This window comes from Triturus cristatus, chromosome 10 (assembly GCF_964204655.1).
Source record: "Triturus cristatus chromosome 10, aTriCri1.1, whole genome shotgun sequence".
Taxonomy (NCBI): domain Eukaryota; kingdom Metazoa; phylum Chordata; class Amphibia; order Caudata; family Salamandridae; genus Triturus; species Triturus cristatus.
In genome coordinates this window covers 119,443,057-119,460,150 of record NC_140593.1, presented here as the reverse complement: position 1 = coordinate 119,460,150, position 17,094 = coordinate 119,443,057, and the positions used below count along the sequence as shown (strand labels likewise).

General features: G+C 45.5%; 1 protein-coding gene across 3 annotated transcripts in view; it reads left to right on the top strand.

The window, feature by feature from the left end:
• The window catches only part of OSBPL10 (oxysterol binding protein like 10), an 850,497-nt gene that overhangs the window by 812,884 nt on the left and 20,519 nt on the right, over nucleotides 1–17,094 (top strand). For all 3 annotated transcript variants that reach the window (XM_085630573.1, XM_085630574.1, XM_085630575.1), the window contains 2 exons: nucleotides 1,514–1,700; nucleotides 4,093–4,275. In XM_085630573.1, the coding sequence (XP_085486699.1) occupies nucleotides 1,514–1,700; nucleotides 4,093–4,275 (370 nt within the window). The remainder of the gene's footprint in view (nucleotides 1–1,513; nucleotides 1,701–4,092; nucleotides 4,276–17,094) is intronic.

The following is a 17,094-nucleotide window of genomic DNA, read 5'->3' as shown; positions in this document are numbered from 1 at the left end:
CATCTTGGCTCTGCCTGTTTTACCTCGTACTGGAACAAAACACAGCAGAAAAAAAGATCTCGACTTACTCATGCCGTTACAATACTCTTCTCACTCAACCTCCATATTAATATCAGTGTACAAGAGTGAGCGTGGTTTAGGCGGGCGGAAAGGGAGGTCTTCTTGATCATTAAAGAGTAGCTTTTCATCTAATTTTTGACTGGTACCTGTTGGACAGTTTGTAAGTGCCCCCGGGTCTTTAGCTTTTACGAGGGCCCCCGGGGTGCTGGAAAGAGTTTCAAACAGTTAATTCTCATGCGGAATTTCACCTGTCAGACAAAGTACCCTAAACTTGTTTATTGAGACTGAACACTGCATTAGATGTCTGCTCGCCCCTCATGGGGGCGTTTCTGGGTAGAGACTGAATCAGATTAAGTCCTGTCTTCTCTGAGTGGTCCATTACCAGCAGTTCTTAATTTGTAACCGAACAGCCCTCCTACATCTGCCCCTCTTCTAGAGCCTGCTGCCTGCGTAAGCCTCAAGCCCGGAGCCTAAGACGCCTTCACGCTCAGAGCCTGCTGCCTGCTGCCTGCGGAGCCCTCTCAACCTCACGCCCTGTATTTTGCACTTGCCCAAGCTCACACGTGCTTATGTTGCTCGCCCGCCCCAAAGGCGAGACCTATTGGCTATGCCAATGCTTGTTAAACTTGTTAGCACTATCTTGGCATTGCTTGCACCTCATTAGTACCAATTGGGCACCCAAATATAGCAATTTGCTGCAGAGAGGTGACTAACCAGCCATTCCAAAGGACCATGTATTGTATTGTATTGTAATTGTATTATATAACACTTACTACCCCCTGATGAGGTGTCAAAGCACTTTTTCAGCGAGTAGCACACTACTCCAGAACCCATAAAGAGTTAGTGGTGAATTAGTATAGTGGAAATATGAAAGTAATTTGAGTGGTGGATATGTTAGTCAGTTATTTGGATTTAGAAGGATAGTGCAGGGATAGAAGAGGAAAAATGGTTTACATTTATATAGCGCTTGCTACCTTTGATGGGGTTTTAAAGTGCTTTTCTGGCGAGGAGCACGCTACTTCAGAACCCAGAAAGGATTAGTGGTGAACTAGTATAGTGAAAATATGAAAGTAATTTGAGTGGTGGATATGTTAGTCAGTTGTTTAGATTGAGAAGGATAGTGAAGGGATAGAGAAGGGAAAAAGGTTTGCATTTATATAGCGCTTACTACCCCTGATGGAGGGTTGAAGTGCTTTTTCGGTGAGTAGCACTCTACTCCAGAAACCATTCTTTGAAGGGTAGGAACTGAGATTAAACCTACTTTTGGGGTTTTCTCGGGGGCCATCCAGCTATCGGCTTAGTAGATGCATTAACTCGAGGCCGGTTTTGTCATTAGCAAGGCCCAGTGGGATGCGCACGCCTGGCCCCGTGGCTAGTCGTCCATCGCCGACCGGTGCGTCTGTGTGCGTGTGGTTATAGCGCCTGCTCACCCCTCCCCTTTCTTTTCCTGCAGGGGTTCTGAAATTGATGGAGCACGGGGAGGATTACGTCTTCACGCTGCCCAGCGCCTACGCACGCTCCATCCTCACCATACCTTGGGTTGAACTCGGAGGCAAAGTGAACATCGTCTGTGCCAAGAGCGGCTACTCGGCCGCCGTCACCTTCCACACCAAGCCTTTCTATGGAGGGAAGATCCACAGGTACTGACTGCTCCCGGCTCCACCGCACACTGCATGTGTTCTCTGCCGCAAGTAACATGTGGCTTCAGTGCCCCGCAGCCTCTTACAAGCATCTTGATACTTAAGACTGATTTTGAACTGAAATAGGATGTGAGAATTTACGTTTGTAAAGTCCTCTTTTGTGCAGTTAAGGGACACTAGGCGGTCCAAAGCCCTTGTGAATCAAGCTCAATGTGTGTTGTGTGTTCCTAAGCCACTTTCATTAGGAGAATTCAAAGGGGACAAATCACCCAATGACCCCTCCACTCTGACACTGACTTTAGAAGGTTGCAGAGGAGAGAGGTCACATGGTGGCCTGTTTTCTCTAGTACTTGCCTAAAAATGGTTCAAAGTGGCAGGTCACACGATGACCCCTCATTTCTGACACTTGTCTTCGAAAGCGACCCAATGACGAACCCAAATAGTCTTTGACCGATCTTGCCCTTTTTAGGTCTCGCCTGGCGAAAGCAGCGCATGCACTGCCCTCGCCATGGGGAGCACCTTTTGTAATCGATTCAGCCAAAGCTGAATGCACGCGAGTCCAAATGGACAAAGATGGACAAAGATGGCTACTCTCGCCATCGGCAAAGCTAAACATGCACGTGTAGGGACAAAAAAATGCACGCGCATGTGGACAGCCCGATGTCATCTTTGTGCACACGCGCGCGCATTTTTTTGTCCCTACGCGTGCATGGCGGCGTGATTTCATTTTGAGCGTATTGCCTTTTCGGAACTCATCTTCATGTTACAATGAAGCAATATCGCCCAAAGACTTCTTTTGACTAACCCAGCATGCAAACCTTTTCCAAGAAAACGTAATCTTCTTTGGGATCAGTTTTCGATCATTCCTTATGTCACCCTCTTTGCGGACTCAAACGGTTGAGAAAAAAAAGGCATTTAGCTCCCAGCATCGGTCCTGGCTGCATGTGGAACAAGCATTGCATAGCCAATAGGTCTCGCCTTTGGGACCTTATAAGTATTTAGTTATGCAGCAAAATATCATTGGTACAACAGCATCAACTGTTGCATGGCTAAACACTTATAAGGTCCCAAAGGCGAGACCTATTGGCTATGCCAATGCTTGTTAGTTCCGCTTTTGTGTTGAAATATTTGGGGTGATCCGTCAAGCAGGGGCTGGGGAAAAAGAGGCGTCCCAAAACGTATTTTTCCCATGTATGTACATAGGGATTTTTCATTTTTTAAATACAACTACAGCCCGAACCACTGAGCGAAATGACAACAAATTTGGCAGAAAGCTAAGTATAGGTCCAGAAAGCTTTCTTTTTGTGATTTGGTGTAAATTCGTTCAGTAGTTTCAGTGATATTAAAGTTTAAAAAGTATAGATATCTAGGGATGTGAGTCCTTGCAGTGGACTTGCTCATCCTACTAAAATTTGATTGGCTTCTAATACTTCAACCAGGAAGTGTTGGCAGCCAACTTGGGACTTGGCTTGAAGCTGAGTCCTGCAAAAAACTTAAGAATGAAAAGGGGGCAGGGAAGGAATACCCTGCCACCTACCCCCAGATATGGAGGGAGGCCCATCGGGACTCCGCTGGGGGAGGGGGTTAAAAGTGTTTTTAATTACATTTCCAGCGGATCCGCTGTAAAAAAATAAAAAAAAGAGATGCATGGGCTCCCGCTTGTCTTTTATATGAAGCCCGCTGGGTGGGCCAAATCCTGGCAGCATGCAGCACCCCTGAGCTCAGGGACTGCCACCTCCACAGGGCTATGTGAAACATTAGCACGGTGGAGGCAGCCCTGCGGACTGCCACCTCCCTGTGGCTTTAAGCAGTATTGAAATGGGGAAGCCATGCGGACCCTTCCCCCCGCAGCCCCAGGGATTACCACCTCCCCAAGCCATTCCTTACAATTTATGCGGGGTTGCCCTGGGCAACCACCGTGCCCAGGGGACCGCCCCAGGGTAAATGTATTAATTCAGAGGGGCCTGTTAGGCCCCCCTGCAGCCCCAGAGACCACCACCTCCCCGGAACATATGTGAACAATTAAAGACGGGGAGACGTGCATCATCAGTGATGTCACTGATCATGTCATGAGTGAAACCTCAGTTACCTATAACTGCTAAATTTCACTGGCTTTGTACGAGTGAAACCTCAGTCTAACTATAACATTCCTGTAACCAATTTCGACTTTTTTTTAAAAGTCCATTTCCGAACTATAACATCCCTGTAACTTTGGTTTTTTCAGTTAATTCCAAAGGTTTTTTAAATGCTAATTCCTAATTATAACGTCCCTGCAAACTTTGGTTTTTCAATGAAGACATATATGTATCCAGCCCTAAGTTGTAAATTATTTTTGTGTGAGGGAAAATGGTGCATTAACTCCATCCCTAAAATTAATGTTTTTTCTATTTAGAGTTACTGCAGAGGTGAAACACAATCCCACCAGCACCATCGTGTGCAAGGCACAAGGGGAGTGGAACGGAACACTGGAGTTCACCTACAGCAATGGAGAAACCAAAGTGATTGACACCACCAAGCTTCCGGTAATCAGGAAGAAGATACGGCCGCTTGAGAAACAAGGACCGTTTGAATCCAGGTGAGAGAGCGCATGAAACAGTAGACTGCCCGTAAATGAAGGCGGTTCCAAGCTTTTAAAGTGCTTGTGGTCCTGGGCATCAACTATGGGTATTCAGCCGTAGCATCTGCCGTGCTACCCTAGCCTGCTCTCTGGCACCCCCGACACTACTTCTGCTTCCACTAGTTTCAGAAATCAAGCTGGCAGCAACAGGAACCGGAAGTACAAAGAACTTAATGAGCCCTTTTCAGGGCTAGTCAGCGGCAGCTTTCTTTGGTTAGGAGACCTCATGCTAACATTATTTTTTTAAAGTACATTTAGGAGGTAATAGAAAGAGTGTGTTGGCTTTGGGTCAGCCCTCTTCAGCCCTTGGCTTTCATGTGATTTTCATGGTTTGCCATTGTTTGGATGGCTTTGCATTTAGGCCGCAGCATTTCCTGGATGGTTGCATTGTCCTCTTTATGTACCTTTGAATTTTACTGATGAACTCGAGTAGCCTTTTTGTTGCATTGCTGGTTCACGTGATTTTTAGGTCTCGCCTGACCCAGCGCATGCGCTGGTCTGGCGAGACTTTTTGAGAGGGCTCCAAAAAGTGCTACCAGGCCAACCTAGAGCTACAGTGCATGTGCGCGCGCGCGCGCTTGACCGCGATTACTTTCACTTTGATGTTTGATCGCAATCACTTTCGCGGCCAGAGTCCTTGTGTTTTCTTTGATGTATTTACTTTATTTACATGGAGGCACTTTATTGTATATTGTTTAGAAAGTGCAACATGTTTGACAATCAAAGGCTATTCACTAACTGCCCCGTGTATGTGTTTGTTATGACATGTTGTATTTACAGCTTTTTTTTTTTACATGTACATAGAGTTTCTTACAGATGCCGGAAAACATGGGCCTATTGTCAAAAGTACAGACCATGCGATATTCTACTGTTAAAGCCTTTTAATGTCACCACCGGCAATTCAAACTTCATCGCGAGGCTCCTTGTTATAACACTCGGCTGTGAGGGTTCAGTTTAGCTTTGCTTATGGAGTCTACGGGGATCCTCGGGTGTCTGCCCTGGGGCTGGTGTCTGCCCTGGGGCTGGTGTCTGCCCTCTGGCTGGTGTCTGTAACATCAAATAGGTGTAGAGCCCGTGGGAGAGAATTAGTGTTAATTTCACTCTGGGGAATCACAGTAGTGATGAAAGCGTGGGTAATTCCAATTAGGGGAAGGTGAACACTCATGGAGATATCAGCGGGACGGGACTTTTATTCATTTTACTGTGATTTTCTTTTTTTTCTATTGCAGAACTTCTTTTAGGTCTGGGTTTGAACAGCACATCTGTCAAACAAACCTATTATTAACAGCGTACATCGAGGCAGAATTATCAAGACTTTGCGCTGGCTCGAAGTCATGCAAACTGAGGGAAAGTGACGCAAAGTCTTTGAAGCTATATACTTTCCAGCACAGAAGGCTTTTTTCACTGGAAAGGTTCCCAATTCTCAGCACCAACTGCACTTAGCCCTGCTTGTGCCACTTTGTGTCAATGGGCCATTACAGGTGTGTAACTTGGACGGATCGGCGCCAACACCCATCGGTTTTGATGCAAAGTCCGATCTACTAAGAGTGGTAGTTTGGGCTTTGTGTAAATAAAATAAAAAAATAGCTCCTTGAAGCAGGTGTTAACTTAGAGAAATGCTCTAATTTCTCCAAACAGTCCACTTACGGCATGTGTGCTGCACTGTACTTTACACATCCAGTGTGTGGGATGCATTAGAACTTTCCAGACATTTGTTTTATTGGAAGGATATGCTTCTAGGACAAATTCCATCCCAGAAGTCACACTCTCAGATCTGCACCATGTTGCAGTGGTTGTGCGTGGTGCAAGCAGTTGGTGTGCTAGAGTAGGGGATGAGAGCAGCAGCCCATTTATTTTAGAAATCTGGCTCAGCGCACATTTCTCCCCCTGCGCAATGCCACTCAGCAAGTTTGACTGTTGCAATTCACAAAAACAAGCATTTGCAATGCAGTAGCTCTCGCAATTACGCAAGTTTGAGCCATTGGCCTTGAAAGCAACAATGCCTTTTTTTTGTTTTGCTTTTTAACACAGAAATTAACGGCATTGTAATTTACAATGCCAATAGCTTAAACTTGCTTAAATGCAAGATCTGTTGCATTGAAAATGCTCGAGGATCGGAGACGGGCCACTGAGATTAGTGCGTTGCGTCACAGCCAATGGGACCGCCGGAGACAGCCTGCAGGAATGCTGCAGCTGGGTGAGCACTGGGGCGAGGATCTTGCTGCGGGTGCCTGTAGCGATCGCAGAGAAGGGACTGCTCCGCTGCTGGGTCTGGACCAGCTGGTAGCCCCTGGCTGGTTTAGGTCAGTGTGGCGACTGTCAGACTGGCTGCCAGCGGCGTGGCGGGGCACCGTGGGTGCGATTGGGGGCTGCTTCTCCTTACTGCCAGTGAAGCTCAGCAGATGAGAGTGGTGTGGGGGCAATTGCCAGTTGATGTCCCGGCCCCACCTGTTGTTGGTGGCTGCCCCTGGGGCACCGTTCGCCTGATCTCATATAGCAGTGGTGGCTACCTCGTTGGCGCCGTGTGGGGGATGCACTCCTGGAGTTAGCAGGGGGAGAAGTTAGCGAGCAGGCCGGTCCGGCGCAGGCGAGTTCAGCGCACTCACGTCCCCTGGCTCCTGCATGGCGGCAGTGTCAAGAAAGAAACCTTTTAACAGAGCGCGCTCCTCCCCCGGCGTCTGCGGATATGGGCATGCAAACAGCTGGACAAGGTAAGCGCATTCAAAAGGGCCAGCTGAAAAAACAAGATGGAAGAGATGCCGTGCACAACAGACGCCGTGCGTGTGCACATCATCACGCGTGTCTGCAGCTTAAATAAACACGCGTGTCTGATGAGACGCTGTGCGCGTGACCCAAATCTCCAGTCCAGGTGGGCGGGGCCTAAGGGCAACAGGCCGGACACCAACCCCGCTTCCAGAGAAGCCAGACACAAAAGCAACAACAATAGTTCTCGCCAAGGCGAAGCAGCGCATGCGATGCAACGCAGGCGAGACCTAATAATACATCTGCCCACAGAGCAGGCTTTGGGTCTGCTCCTTCTAAATATTGGCTTTCTTTGACCAGCCTTTCTTTGACCAGCCTCTTTCACCCAATGGCTTAGCCTTAAGGAGTTGTCAAGCATGGCTTAGCTCAGCCCAGTGAATCTTTCATGTTTATGTCCCACTGAATGCTTTATGGTAGGGGACGCATCATGGTCCTCAGTGTACCTAAGCATAATGCAGAAGAAAGACAGCCTCAGACCACAGACTGCTTTTGTGAGAGATATTACAATCTCAGGCTGTATTTATTTACAAACACAAAATAGTAAAAATTCAATACATTCTAAAGCACACATAGAAAGAGGAAAAAGCCTCATAGGATTGTTTTGTGCGGGAAGGTGCCCCTTCTTTTGTGCAGGATGGTGCCCCTTCCTGCACAAAAACAATCCTGTCAGCAGCGCAGTTACTCCTGCAACATGGTGCAAGAGTGCCTGCTTTGGCGCAAGGCAGCATATTGTATACCAGCGCAAGGAAAGGACTGGAATGCACAATAAAATGTTAAATATGGTGCATTCCTGCCCTCTCCTTTTCACGCAGCGCAGCAAGGTGTCTTGCTGCGTTGTCTGAAATTTTGATAAATCTGGCCCCCAGTGTTTACCATGCCTAGACATCGAATCACCTATCCCGCTACCTCCATATGCAGGACATTTTGCAAGCTCATGGCTTATAGTTGTTTGAGTGTATCCTTTTGCCTCTACTTGAGTACTTGCAGAAATGCATGAGGGACTACTTTACAACTATAGTCCCCTTGGTCCACTCCTGCTGGTTCCTGCTCCAGTGCCATTTCTAATGAGTGGAAGCACATTAAACCCAAACCTATTGTGTTTGCAAATGGTTGTCTTTTTTTTCTAGGAATAAAAACTTGAGGTTACACTAAAAGGAACCGGATTCGGAATAAATAGAGATTCCAGTTTTGATGTAATGGGATCTGTTTGTCACACAAGATCTGAACAGCTCAAGAAAAATGGCAGTATATTTATTTTATTGGCAGATCTCTCCAAAAGGTTATCGATAAATGCAAGGCTTGTGAAAGGTCAGTAATTTTCATGCTGTTCGGGATCCGCGTTGTGCGTCTTAAGAGGAGTTGGAACACCATCCCAGAGAGAACCATGATTGAAGGAGACATTACTGATGTCTAGCTTGAAGGACGAACTTGAGAGAGAAGCTTAATTTTGCAGTCTAGATACTGTTCGGGCACCATATGAAGTTGTATTTTTTGAGTCTCTAGGTACACAAGTAAATTTGAGAGGAAATATGTTGCGGTGTGGCAAAAGGCACTGTTCTCTGGTCTGAAGAGCGGGGGTAATTTTAGACAGAAAACTAGACATGAGCAGCCCAAATTCAGAAACAAAAAACCAGTGAGGTTTTAGTAGCATTTACAGAGGTAAAGCAGATATGAGTATCATATTGAATATTTATGATCACAAAGTAAATGTTTTTGGGACGTAATTACTGTGCGTTAGTGTTACCCCGCTCAGTGGTCTCTGTTTTATGTGCCACGGGAAGAGAAAAGACCACCATGCGACTTCTAGGTTACTCAGGTGGCCACCACACTCATTGTTATTGGAGCACCATACTCCTCGGCTTGACTTCCTACTGTCACTGGGGGTTGTTGTCAAGATATTCTTCCATTGAACTGACACTCCTAGTAACTCGGTGGGCAATTGTTTTTAATCTGTAGTAAGTGGGTGCCAAACGTTTGGCAATTTCGACCATTTTCAATGGTTTGCTTTCACGTCTGATTTAAAAAACTGGCAGAGTTTCATTTAGCACCAAAGAGCCCTCACTCCACATAGTAAGGAATACGTGACACCAACATTTAAATAAATACCAGCATTTGTAAAGCGCACAGCTACCTCTGGAAAGGTGTCCCAACACTGGGGGGCCCTCGGGAAGATTAAGCGAGCTATTGCCCAGAGTCACATGGTGATGGGCTAACCTGCCGTCGGCCCCGGGAATTGAACCGTGAACCCCGTGGTCTAGAGTCAGGCACCCTGGCCGCTGCGCCACACCTCTTCCCTGCTACGCCACACCTCTTCCACCCGCTGCGCCACACCTCTTCCAGGACACGAAAAATACTTGTGTGGTCCAGCTCTGTCCAGGGCCAGGCAATATAATTACCTTAATGACAATTATATAAAGTTTATTAGAACATTGGAATGTTGAGCGCTCCATTGAAAACAATGGAGTGCTCCGGGCTTCTAATGGGCGGTAGAAGCCCGTAGCATCAACATTCCAATTTTTGTTCACAGCTGTTGCTGTGAACAAAGGCCTCATGGATTTCAAACCCCTCGGGCTCTGTGAGGCCTTTGTTTACAAATCAGAACATTCTGCCCTCTAGAGGTGGAATGTTCTAATAGCCCTAGAGCCCTCTGTAGCAGGCTGTACCGACCATTCAAGGCCCGCTCCCTTTTTGGAGCGGGCCTTTAATGGCAGGTAGAGCCCGCTACATCGGGCTCAAAGGCTATATTAAACTGCCCAACCCCCAACAAGGCTTGAAAGCAACTTCCACAGCAGAAGAACCCTGGTGCCTGCATGCCAAGGTGTTAGGACGACCCTGCAAGATGGGCCACACATAGGCTTTCCTACTGGGGAAGTTGTTTTCAAACCTACATAAGATGTAACATCTGGTAAAATCCACCCTACACCATTGTATCTCTACGAATAAACACCAATTCTCTGCCTCTTTTATGATGGGTTAAAATAACCAGGCCCTCTCCTGCCTTTGCAAGTGGCGAACTCCCAGGGCTGCAGTTCACTGCACAGATCTGTAGGCTGATATTTTGAAATTATATGGAAAGGGTTTTCAACCATATACTATTATAAATGCCCAGGGAAACAGAGCCTTGTACATGCAGGGAAAAATGTGGCTCCTCCAATGTCATTGAAAAAGGTGGGGGGGGGGGAGGGGGGTGAGGACGTGCCTAAGGAAGAGATTCTGACTCTGATTTCACCAGGAAGTGTTTTCTGGTTGTTAATAGACCCTCAGGAAATGGGTGGGTGGGGTAGCTTTTTACGTCTCGCCTGCAGATAGCTTTTTCTGTCTTGTTTGCATCGACCTCTTGTGGCCCATACTAAAAACGTATAGTGGACTTAGAGTCCACACATTGCTTTTCAATGATTGACTTTCTTGTCACTCACTCATTGGCTTGTTTCTCATTCCATGACTTTAGTTCCTCTTCTTTTATTTGTCTATCTCCTTGAGCATAGCCTCTTTCCCATCATTTTAATTCGATGACTTGTATCCTTCTACAGTTCACATTCAGGCAACTACTTTTTTCTTTCAGCACTCCATGTGAGTGTATGTGCTTTCTAGCCCACTCCCTTATGTGCTGTTACCCCTCTGATGTCCACAGTGCTGCTCTCACATCCCCCCCAGCCCAAGCTCATCCATTTCTTTCCCCATAAAAAATTATAATAAATGAAATTTATAAAGTACATGGTTACTAAGCCTGGGCGTTGAACTCCGCTTGCGGAGTTTGCAGAGTTTTCCTCACTCTGCGTTACGCGGAGCTTGCGGAGTTTCAGAAAACTCAGCCGAGCTGAGTTTTTTTCCTTGCTAGCACTCATCAACATCAAGTTGGCAAGCGATGAAAATCCAACCCCCCGCCAGATTTTTCCTTATTCACGATCGTCAACGTCAAATTGGCGAGTTCCAGCACGGAAAATCAAACTCCCGGCTAGATTTCTCAGCGCGGGCAGTCGGATTTCACATTGCGAGTGAACGCATATGCTCACGACCACTCACGTTGAGAAACCGTCGTTAGGGTTGAGAAAGCTGCTGCTCAAGTAAAAGATCTACTCAAGCGGCAGAAAGGAAGCAGCACCCGCTTGTGCTGTACATGGTGCCGTTCGCGATGATTGCACAGTGCGGACAAACACTCGGCGCTGAAAATCAGAGCGAACAGCATTTATCTAATGCAGTCCGCTGCTTCCTTAGCTCTGCGTAGCGCAGCAGAGGTTTTTTCTGCACGAACTCCGCCCAGGCTTAATGGTTACTCCAAATGGGGCATTCCCGCGCTAGGATTGCAACTGAAAAGGAGGCCAAACGGGGAAGCAGATTACTCACTAACCATACAAGGAGAGAAAACTAAAGAGTAAGCTCAAGGAAAACTAATCTGGAGAACACAGCGCTCACTGCCAGATTCTAATTCTGTCTAAAAAGCCATGTCTTGAGTTTCTTTCGAAAAAAGAATCCTGTGCATTCCTGTCTCAGATACAGGGGCAGAGTGTTCCACAGTTTTGGGGCTAGGTAGATGAAAGATCAGCCACCCATGCAAACTCTTTTAACGTAGGGACCGTAGCAAGCACCATTTCGGTCGACCTGAGACTTCTACTAGGCTGGTACGGTTTCCCTAGTGGAAATAAGTAGTGGAGTCCTTCCTCATTTAGAATTTTATGGCACAGACACAAAGCTTTGAAATAAACTTTTTCTCACCGGAAGCCAGAGCAGCTTGGCAAGAGCAGGGCCCCTAGAAGATGGCCTCGGGAGATGTAACAATAGCCAAGCAGCCACCTTCTATACTCTTTGAAGTTTTTGCAGTGTACTTTGCATAGCCTCCATGTTTAAAACATTACAATAGTCCAGCCTGGACATAACCAGGGCCTGAATTATTGTTTACCTGGCTGCCTCAGGGAGGAAGCCGATGATTTTACTCAAAGTATTAGGAATACCAAAATACTTCCCCAACAGACAGACCAATTAACTGTTTGAAAGTCAATTTAGCATCGAATTAAATTCCCACGTTCTTCACTTTAGGCTTGGGATCTGGTGCGGGTCCCAGTACATCTAGCCACCAAGCGGAGGACCAGATTGAGGGTTACTTACCAAGGATGAGAACTTCGGTTTTGCTGGCATTAAGCTTAAGGCAGCCTTGATCCATCCATTCGGCAAGTTTATCCAAACAAGATCTGAACCAGGCTGTGGCAGCTCCCTCATCCTGAGATAGCATGATGATCAACTGCATGTCGTCCCCACCCCTTCTTGGCTTTTGTTTTTTTTAAAACATTTTTTTCCTCCTCCTCATTCAGCCTCAGGCTCCTCAATTGCTCCTTTGCACCCTGCCCACTCCCCCTTGCTTCCCTCTCTACCCACTCTTCCGATGTTCCCCTACCCCTCTAGATCTTTATAATAACATGTTTTCTTGTTCGTTTTTTTGGCCCTGTGGCTGCCATTTTAAAAAGTTCGGAAAGGGGGGGAGGAGCCAAGCGTGGGACCAAGATGGCCGCTTGAGCGTCGAGCTCCATGGCCGCCGCCCCGGGGACCCACCATCCTGACACAAATCCTGTTGCCCCGGTCCGTGAATCAACGCCGTGGTGGAAGCGGTGCCCGGTCCCGCAACTGCGGTCCTTCTAGCCCCCGGAGCGGCCGAGCTACCTGCGCTGTTCGTGTGGGCCTACACGAGCCCTCAAGCCGGGGGCTCGCTTGTGGAGGAGGCGGAGTGGAGAGGCGAGGAAGGCGGGGGCGCTGCCCGGAGGGCCCGGCCGGAGAGCAAAACCAATTTTTCTGCCCGTTCTTGGCTGGGGAGAGCGGCTGGAGGTCCCGCGCCTCTCGCCTGCAGCGGGTGCTGGCCTCGCCCCCCTCCCCCCGGCGGCAGTGGAGAGGCAGGCCGGTGGACTTCAGGCACCGTGGCGGAACTCGCGAGGTGCCCGTGACGGAGGCGCCTCGAGGAAGAGTTCTCGGGCCACGCTGAATGGAGGCGCCGTGCTGCCGGCGGGAAATATAGCGGACGGTTCCTGTTGCTGGCGGGGGCCCGGTGAGAAGACCTGCAGAGCTGCCCGGGGGGTCGTAAGGTACCTGAGGGAGCGTGCCACGTGGGCATGCCGGCATAATCATTGCTTAAATAACAATAGGTACCTTGAGGATTTATTCAGCAAAAATTAATTAGTTGATTAGGTAGTCACAACAGTGATCTTAATTTCCTTGAACTCAAAACAAAAGAAGGAAAAACTCATACAGTGCAATAATACAAAAAATGACCCAAGTTCATTTTTAGTTTTTTAACAAAAATAAATTTGTATTTTCAATTTCTGAAGTAGTGAAACAATACACTTTACATTTCATGTACGGCAACATAAAACTACTGTCTTCTTTGCAATCTTATTAGCAGTAGTTAATGACATTTCTTACAAACAAAACAGAGCCCACCACAAGTTTGGCTATATATTGAACTTAATTCATATAAACTAGAAGAATTTTTTAGGCCACCAATGCCTCTTAGTTATGTAAGAAAATGTCGCAGCGTCGACGTTTCGGTCTCACTCTTGAAGAACAATCACAGAGACCATCCTCAGGACCGAAGTTGCACCATGAATCTATTAAAATATATACATACATTCTATTAATATACTTGAGTTCACAAATTTGTAGTGAATATACACGAAAGGAAAACAGGTGTGATCTGTTCCAACCACCCAAAGTGTGGTTGCTTATTTAAAATTCAGAAGTGGTAACTTGACAGAACCCAACACCTATGCACCACACCAAACTAGTCTCCCATGAATAGTGCAAAACATAACCACCAAATGTCTGGTAGCGACAAACTCAAAATCAAAACTCATAAACTCACCAGGTAGACTAATTGTAGCAGGTTGCCAATCCATTCTACAACCACTAGCAGAATATGTGGATTTCTTTATAAAACCATTTGTGCCTTTGACCAAATCGTACACCAGAGATAGTACCCATGTGATAATTGGATTGGAGGGACAGCCATTTAATAAGGAACAGAATATCCTTGTTACAATGGATATAGAGAGCTTGTATACAAGCATACCCCAAGGGGAGGCATTATCTGTGATCAACGATATACTAGAGCAAAGGTCACGCCCCCATCAGGTACCATCGGACTTTATCACAAAGTGCGCAAGAATTGCACTTGAACAGAACTATTTCCTTTTTAATGGCGATTTCTATGGACAAACGAAAGGAGTCGCAATGGGGGCAATTTTTGCCCCAGATATAGCGAACCTTTATGTAGCAGCATTCGAGGAAGAGGTGATATACAACAACAATCCCTTCCAAGATCAGATAAAGAAGTATCTCAGGTATATAGACGATGTATTTCTTGTCTGGGAGGGTTCTATCACAAGTTTACAAGAATTCCATCTCTGGTTAAACCAAAGAAATAGTCATTACAATTCACCATGGAGCATGATGTCCAATCAATTAATTTTCTAGACCTTCGGATCTGGAATGATGAGGGCAAGCTTTCATTAAGTCTCTTTACAAAACCAACCGCAAGGAACACGCTACTCAAATACACAAGCCATCATCCACGTAACTTACGGGATAATCTCCCGTTTGGTCAGTTTTTACGCATCAAACGTAACTGTACCAGACGGGAGGATTATTTTAAAGAGGCAAAGATCTTACAGACTAAATTAGTCATGAGAGGTTACCCATACAGGTTGGTCAAACGCTCCTTAAAAAGAGCTTGGTACTACGACCGTGAGGCATTGTTACAGACCAAAGACAAGCAAACACTAGAACAAGAGTTGATCACTTGTGTCACGACATTTGGAAGTGAATCTAACTCTATTAAAAAGATAGTGACAAAGAATTGGCACCTGATTCAGAAAGCTGAACCACAAATGTCACTACCTCGTTTTGCTTTTAAAAGGGCGAGAAATCTAAGAGATTATCTCGTAAAAACATATAAAGAATCTACCCCGAGCACTTTGACAAACCTTTGGGGTCTACCACCGATCATTGGCCACTATCCTTGCGGTCATTGTTCTGCTTGCCCTACCACATCAGTAGTCAAATCATGTGTACTGAATGGAAGAGAGTGGACAATACGACAACATTCAAATTGCCTTACTAGAAATGTCATCTACTGTATAGAGTGCCCCTGTGGGTTATTTTATATTGGCAAAACTACACAAGAGGTGAAAAAACGAATTATCCAACACCAATCACGAATTAGATGTAGGATAGAAACAGCGCCAATGGTTGAACCCTATTTAACAAAGGAACATTTACCCTCTGAAATGAAATGGTTTGTATTGGAAACTGTAAAAATGAACAAACGTAGGCTGAATGTAGATCGTTTGCTCACATTAAAGGAAAACAGGTGGATTTGGTCAGCTAAAACTGTGGAAAGGGGACTAAATTCCCTTGTGGAATGGCAAACCTTGTCAACCCTCTAATGTGACACCTTTTCGTGCCTTTTATTAATGACTTCCATTACCCTGTGTTAACAATGTATACTGTTCCAATATGGCCGACACAATTCTTCATGTTGGTTTCTTACTTACGTTTTAGTTTTGGAACTACAATACCATACAAATATAACATACATTGTAATTAGATTAGTCTTTTCCAATAGTATTGTACTGCCTGTTTGGCCCTGTTTGTGACTTGAGTATGAATGGGAGAGCTTCGGTCTATTGATAGTATCACTCCAAGATGGCCGATTCGTTTCGTATTTATACCAACATGCCGCGGGAGTTAATATATCGCGTAGCCAGCATATTAGTATAACACTTGCTGTTACAAGATTGGGTACTTCCCATGGTTTTGTACTGTCTGTTTAACTTCATTTTTGACTGGATTTGAATTGGGAAGACTTCTACCTATTAGAAGTAATATCATTCTAAGATGGCCGACTTATGTGTGTTTCGTCATACTGAGACCAGCATGCCGCTGGAGTTAAAATTCCATAGCCAGCGTGCATCCGGTGCTCGACTGACCTGGGGAGTGAGAGGCAGAATTCAGAGCTGCCAGAATCAGACGTTGAATAGTAAGTGAATTCCGCCTCGGTTTGGGACATTGATTTATTTTTAGACGGGAATATTGGAATCTGTTACTGATTGGTCTTTAATTGTTACTTTCTTAGACTATTACGGAGGAGACGAGTATTGCCGTCTTGTCGGCGAGTAACTGCCGGTATGTTTCAATAGCATGTTCCAATAGTAGTTTTTTCCACTACATGTTACTCACACAGTATTTGAAGGTGTGTTTAGTAACTATGTTCTCTGTTGATTGTTTGACACCAGGATTGTGTTTCTCAAGGAACGCTGTATATACGCTGATAAAAACTTCTAGAACAGGCTGAATTTCTCATTGCAGTGAGTTTATGAGTTTTGATTTTGAGTTTGTCGCTACCAGACATTTGGTGGTTATGTTTTGCACTATTCATGGGAGACTAGTTTGGTGTGGTGCATAGGTGTTGGGTTCTGTCAAGTTACCACTTCTGAATTTTAAATAAGCAACCACACTTTGGGTGGTTGGAACAGATCACACCTGTTTTCCTTTCGTGTATATTCACTACAAATTTGTGAACTCAAGTATATTAATAGAATGTATGTATATATTTTAATAGATTCATGGTGCAACTTCGGTCCTGAGGATGGTCTCTGTGATTGTTCTTCAAGAGTGAGACCGAAACGTCGACGCTGCGACATTTTCTTACATAACTAAGAGGCATTGGTGGCCTAAAAAATTCTTCTAGTTTATATGAATTAAGTTCAATATATAGCCAAACTTGTGGTGGGCTCTGTTTTGTTTGTAAGAAATGTCATTAACTACTGCTAATAAGATTGCAAAGAAGACAGTAGTTTTATGTTGCCGTACATGAAATGTAAAGTGTATTATTTCACTACTTCAGAAATTGAAAATACAAATTTATTTTTGTTAAAAAACTAAAAATGAACTTGGGTCATTTTTTGTATTATTGCACTGTATGAGTTTTTCCTTCTTTTGTTTTGAGTTCAAGGAAATTAAGATCACTGTTGT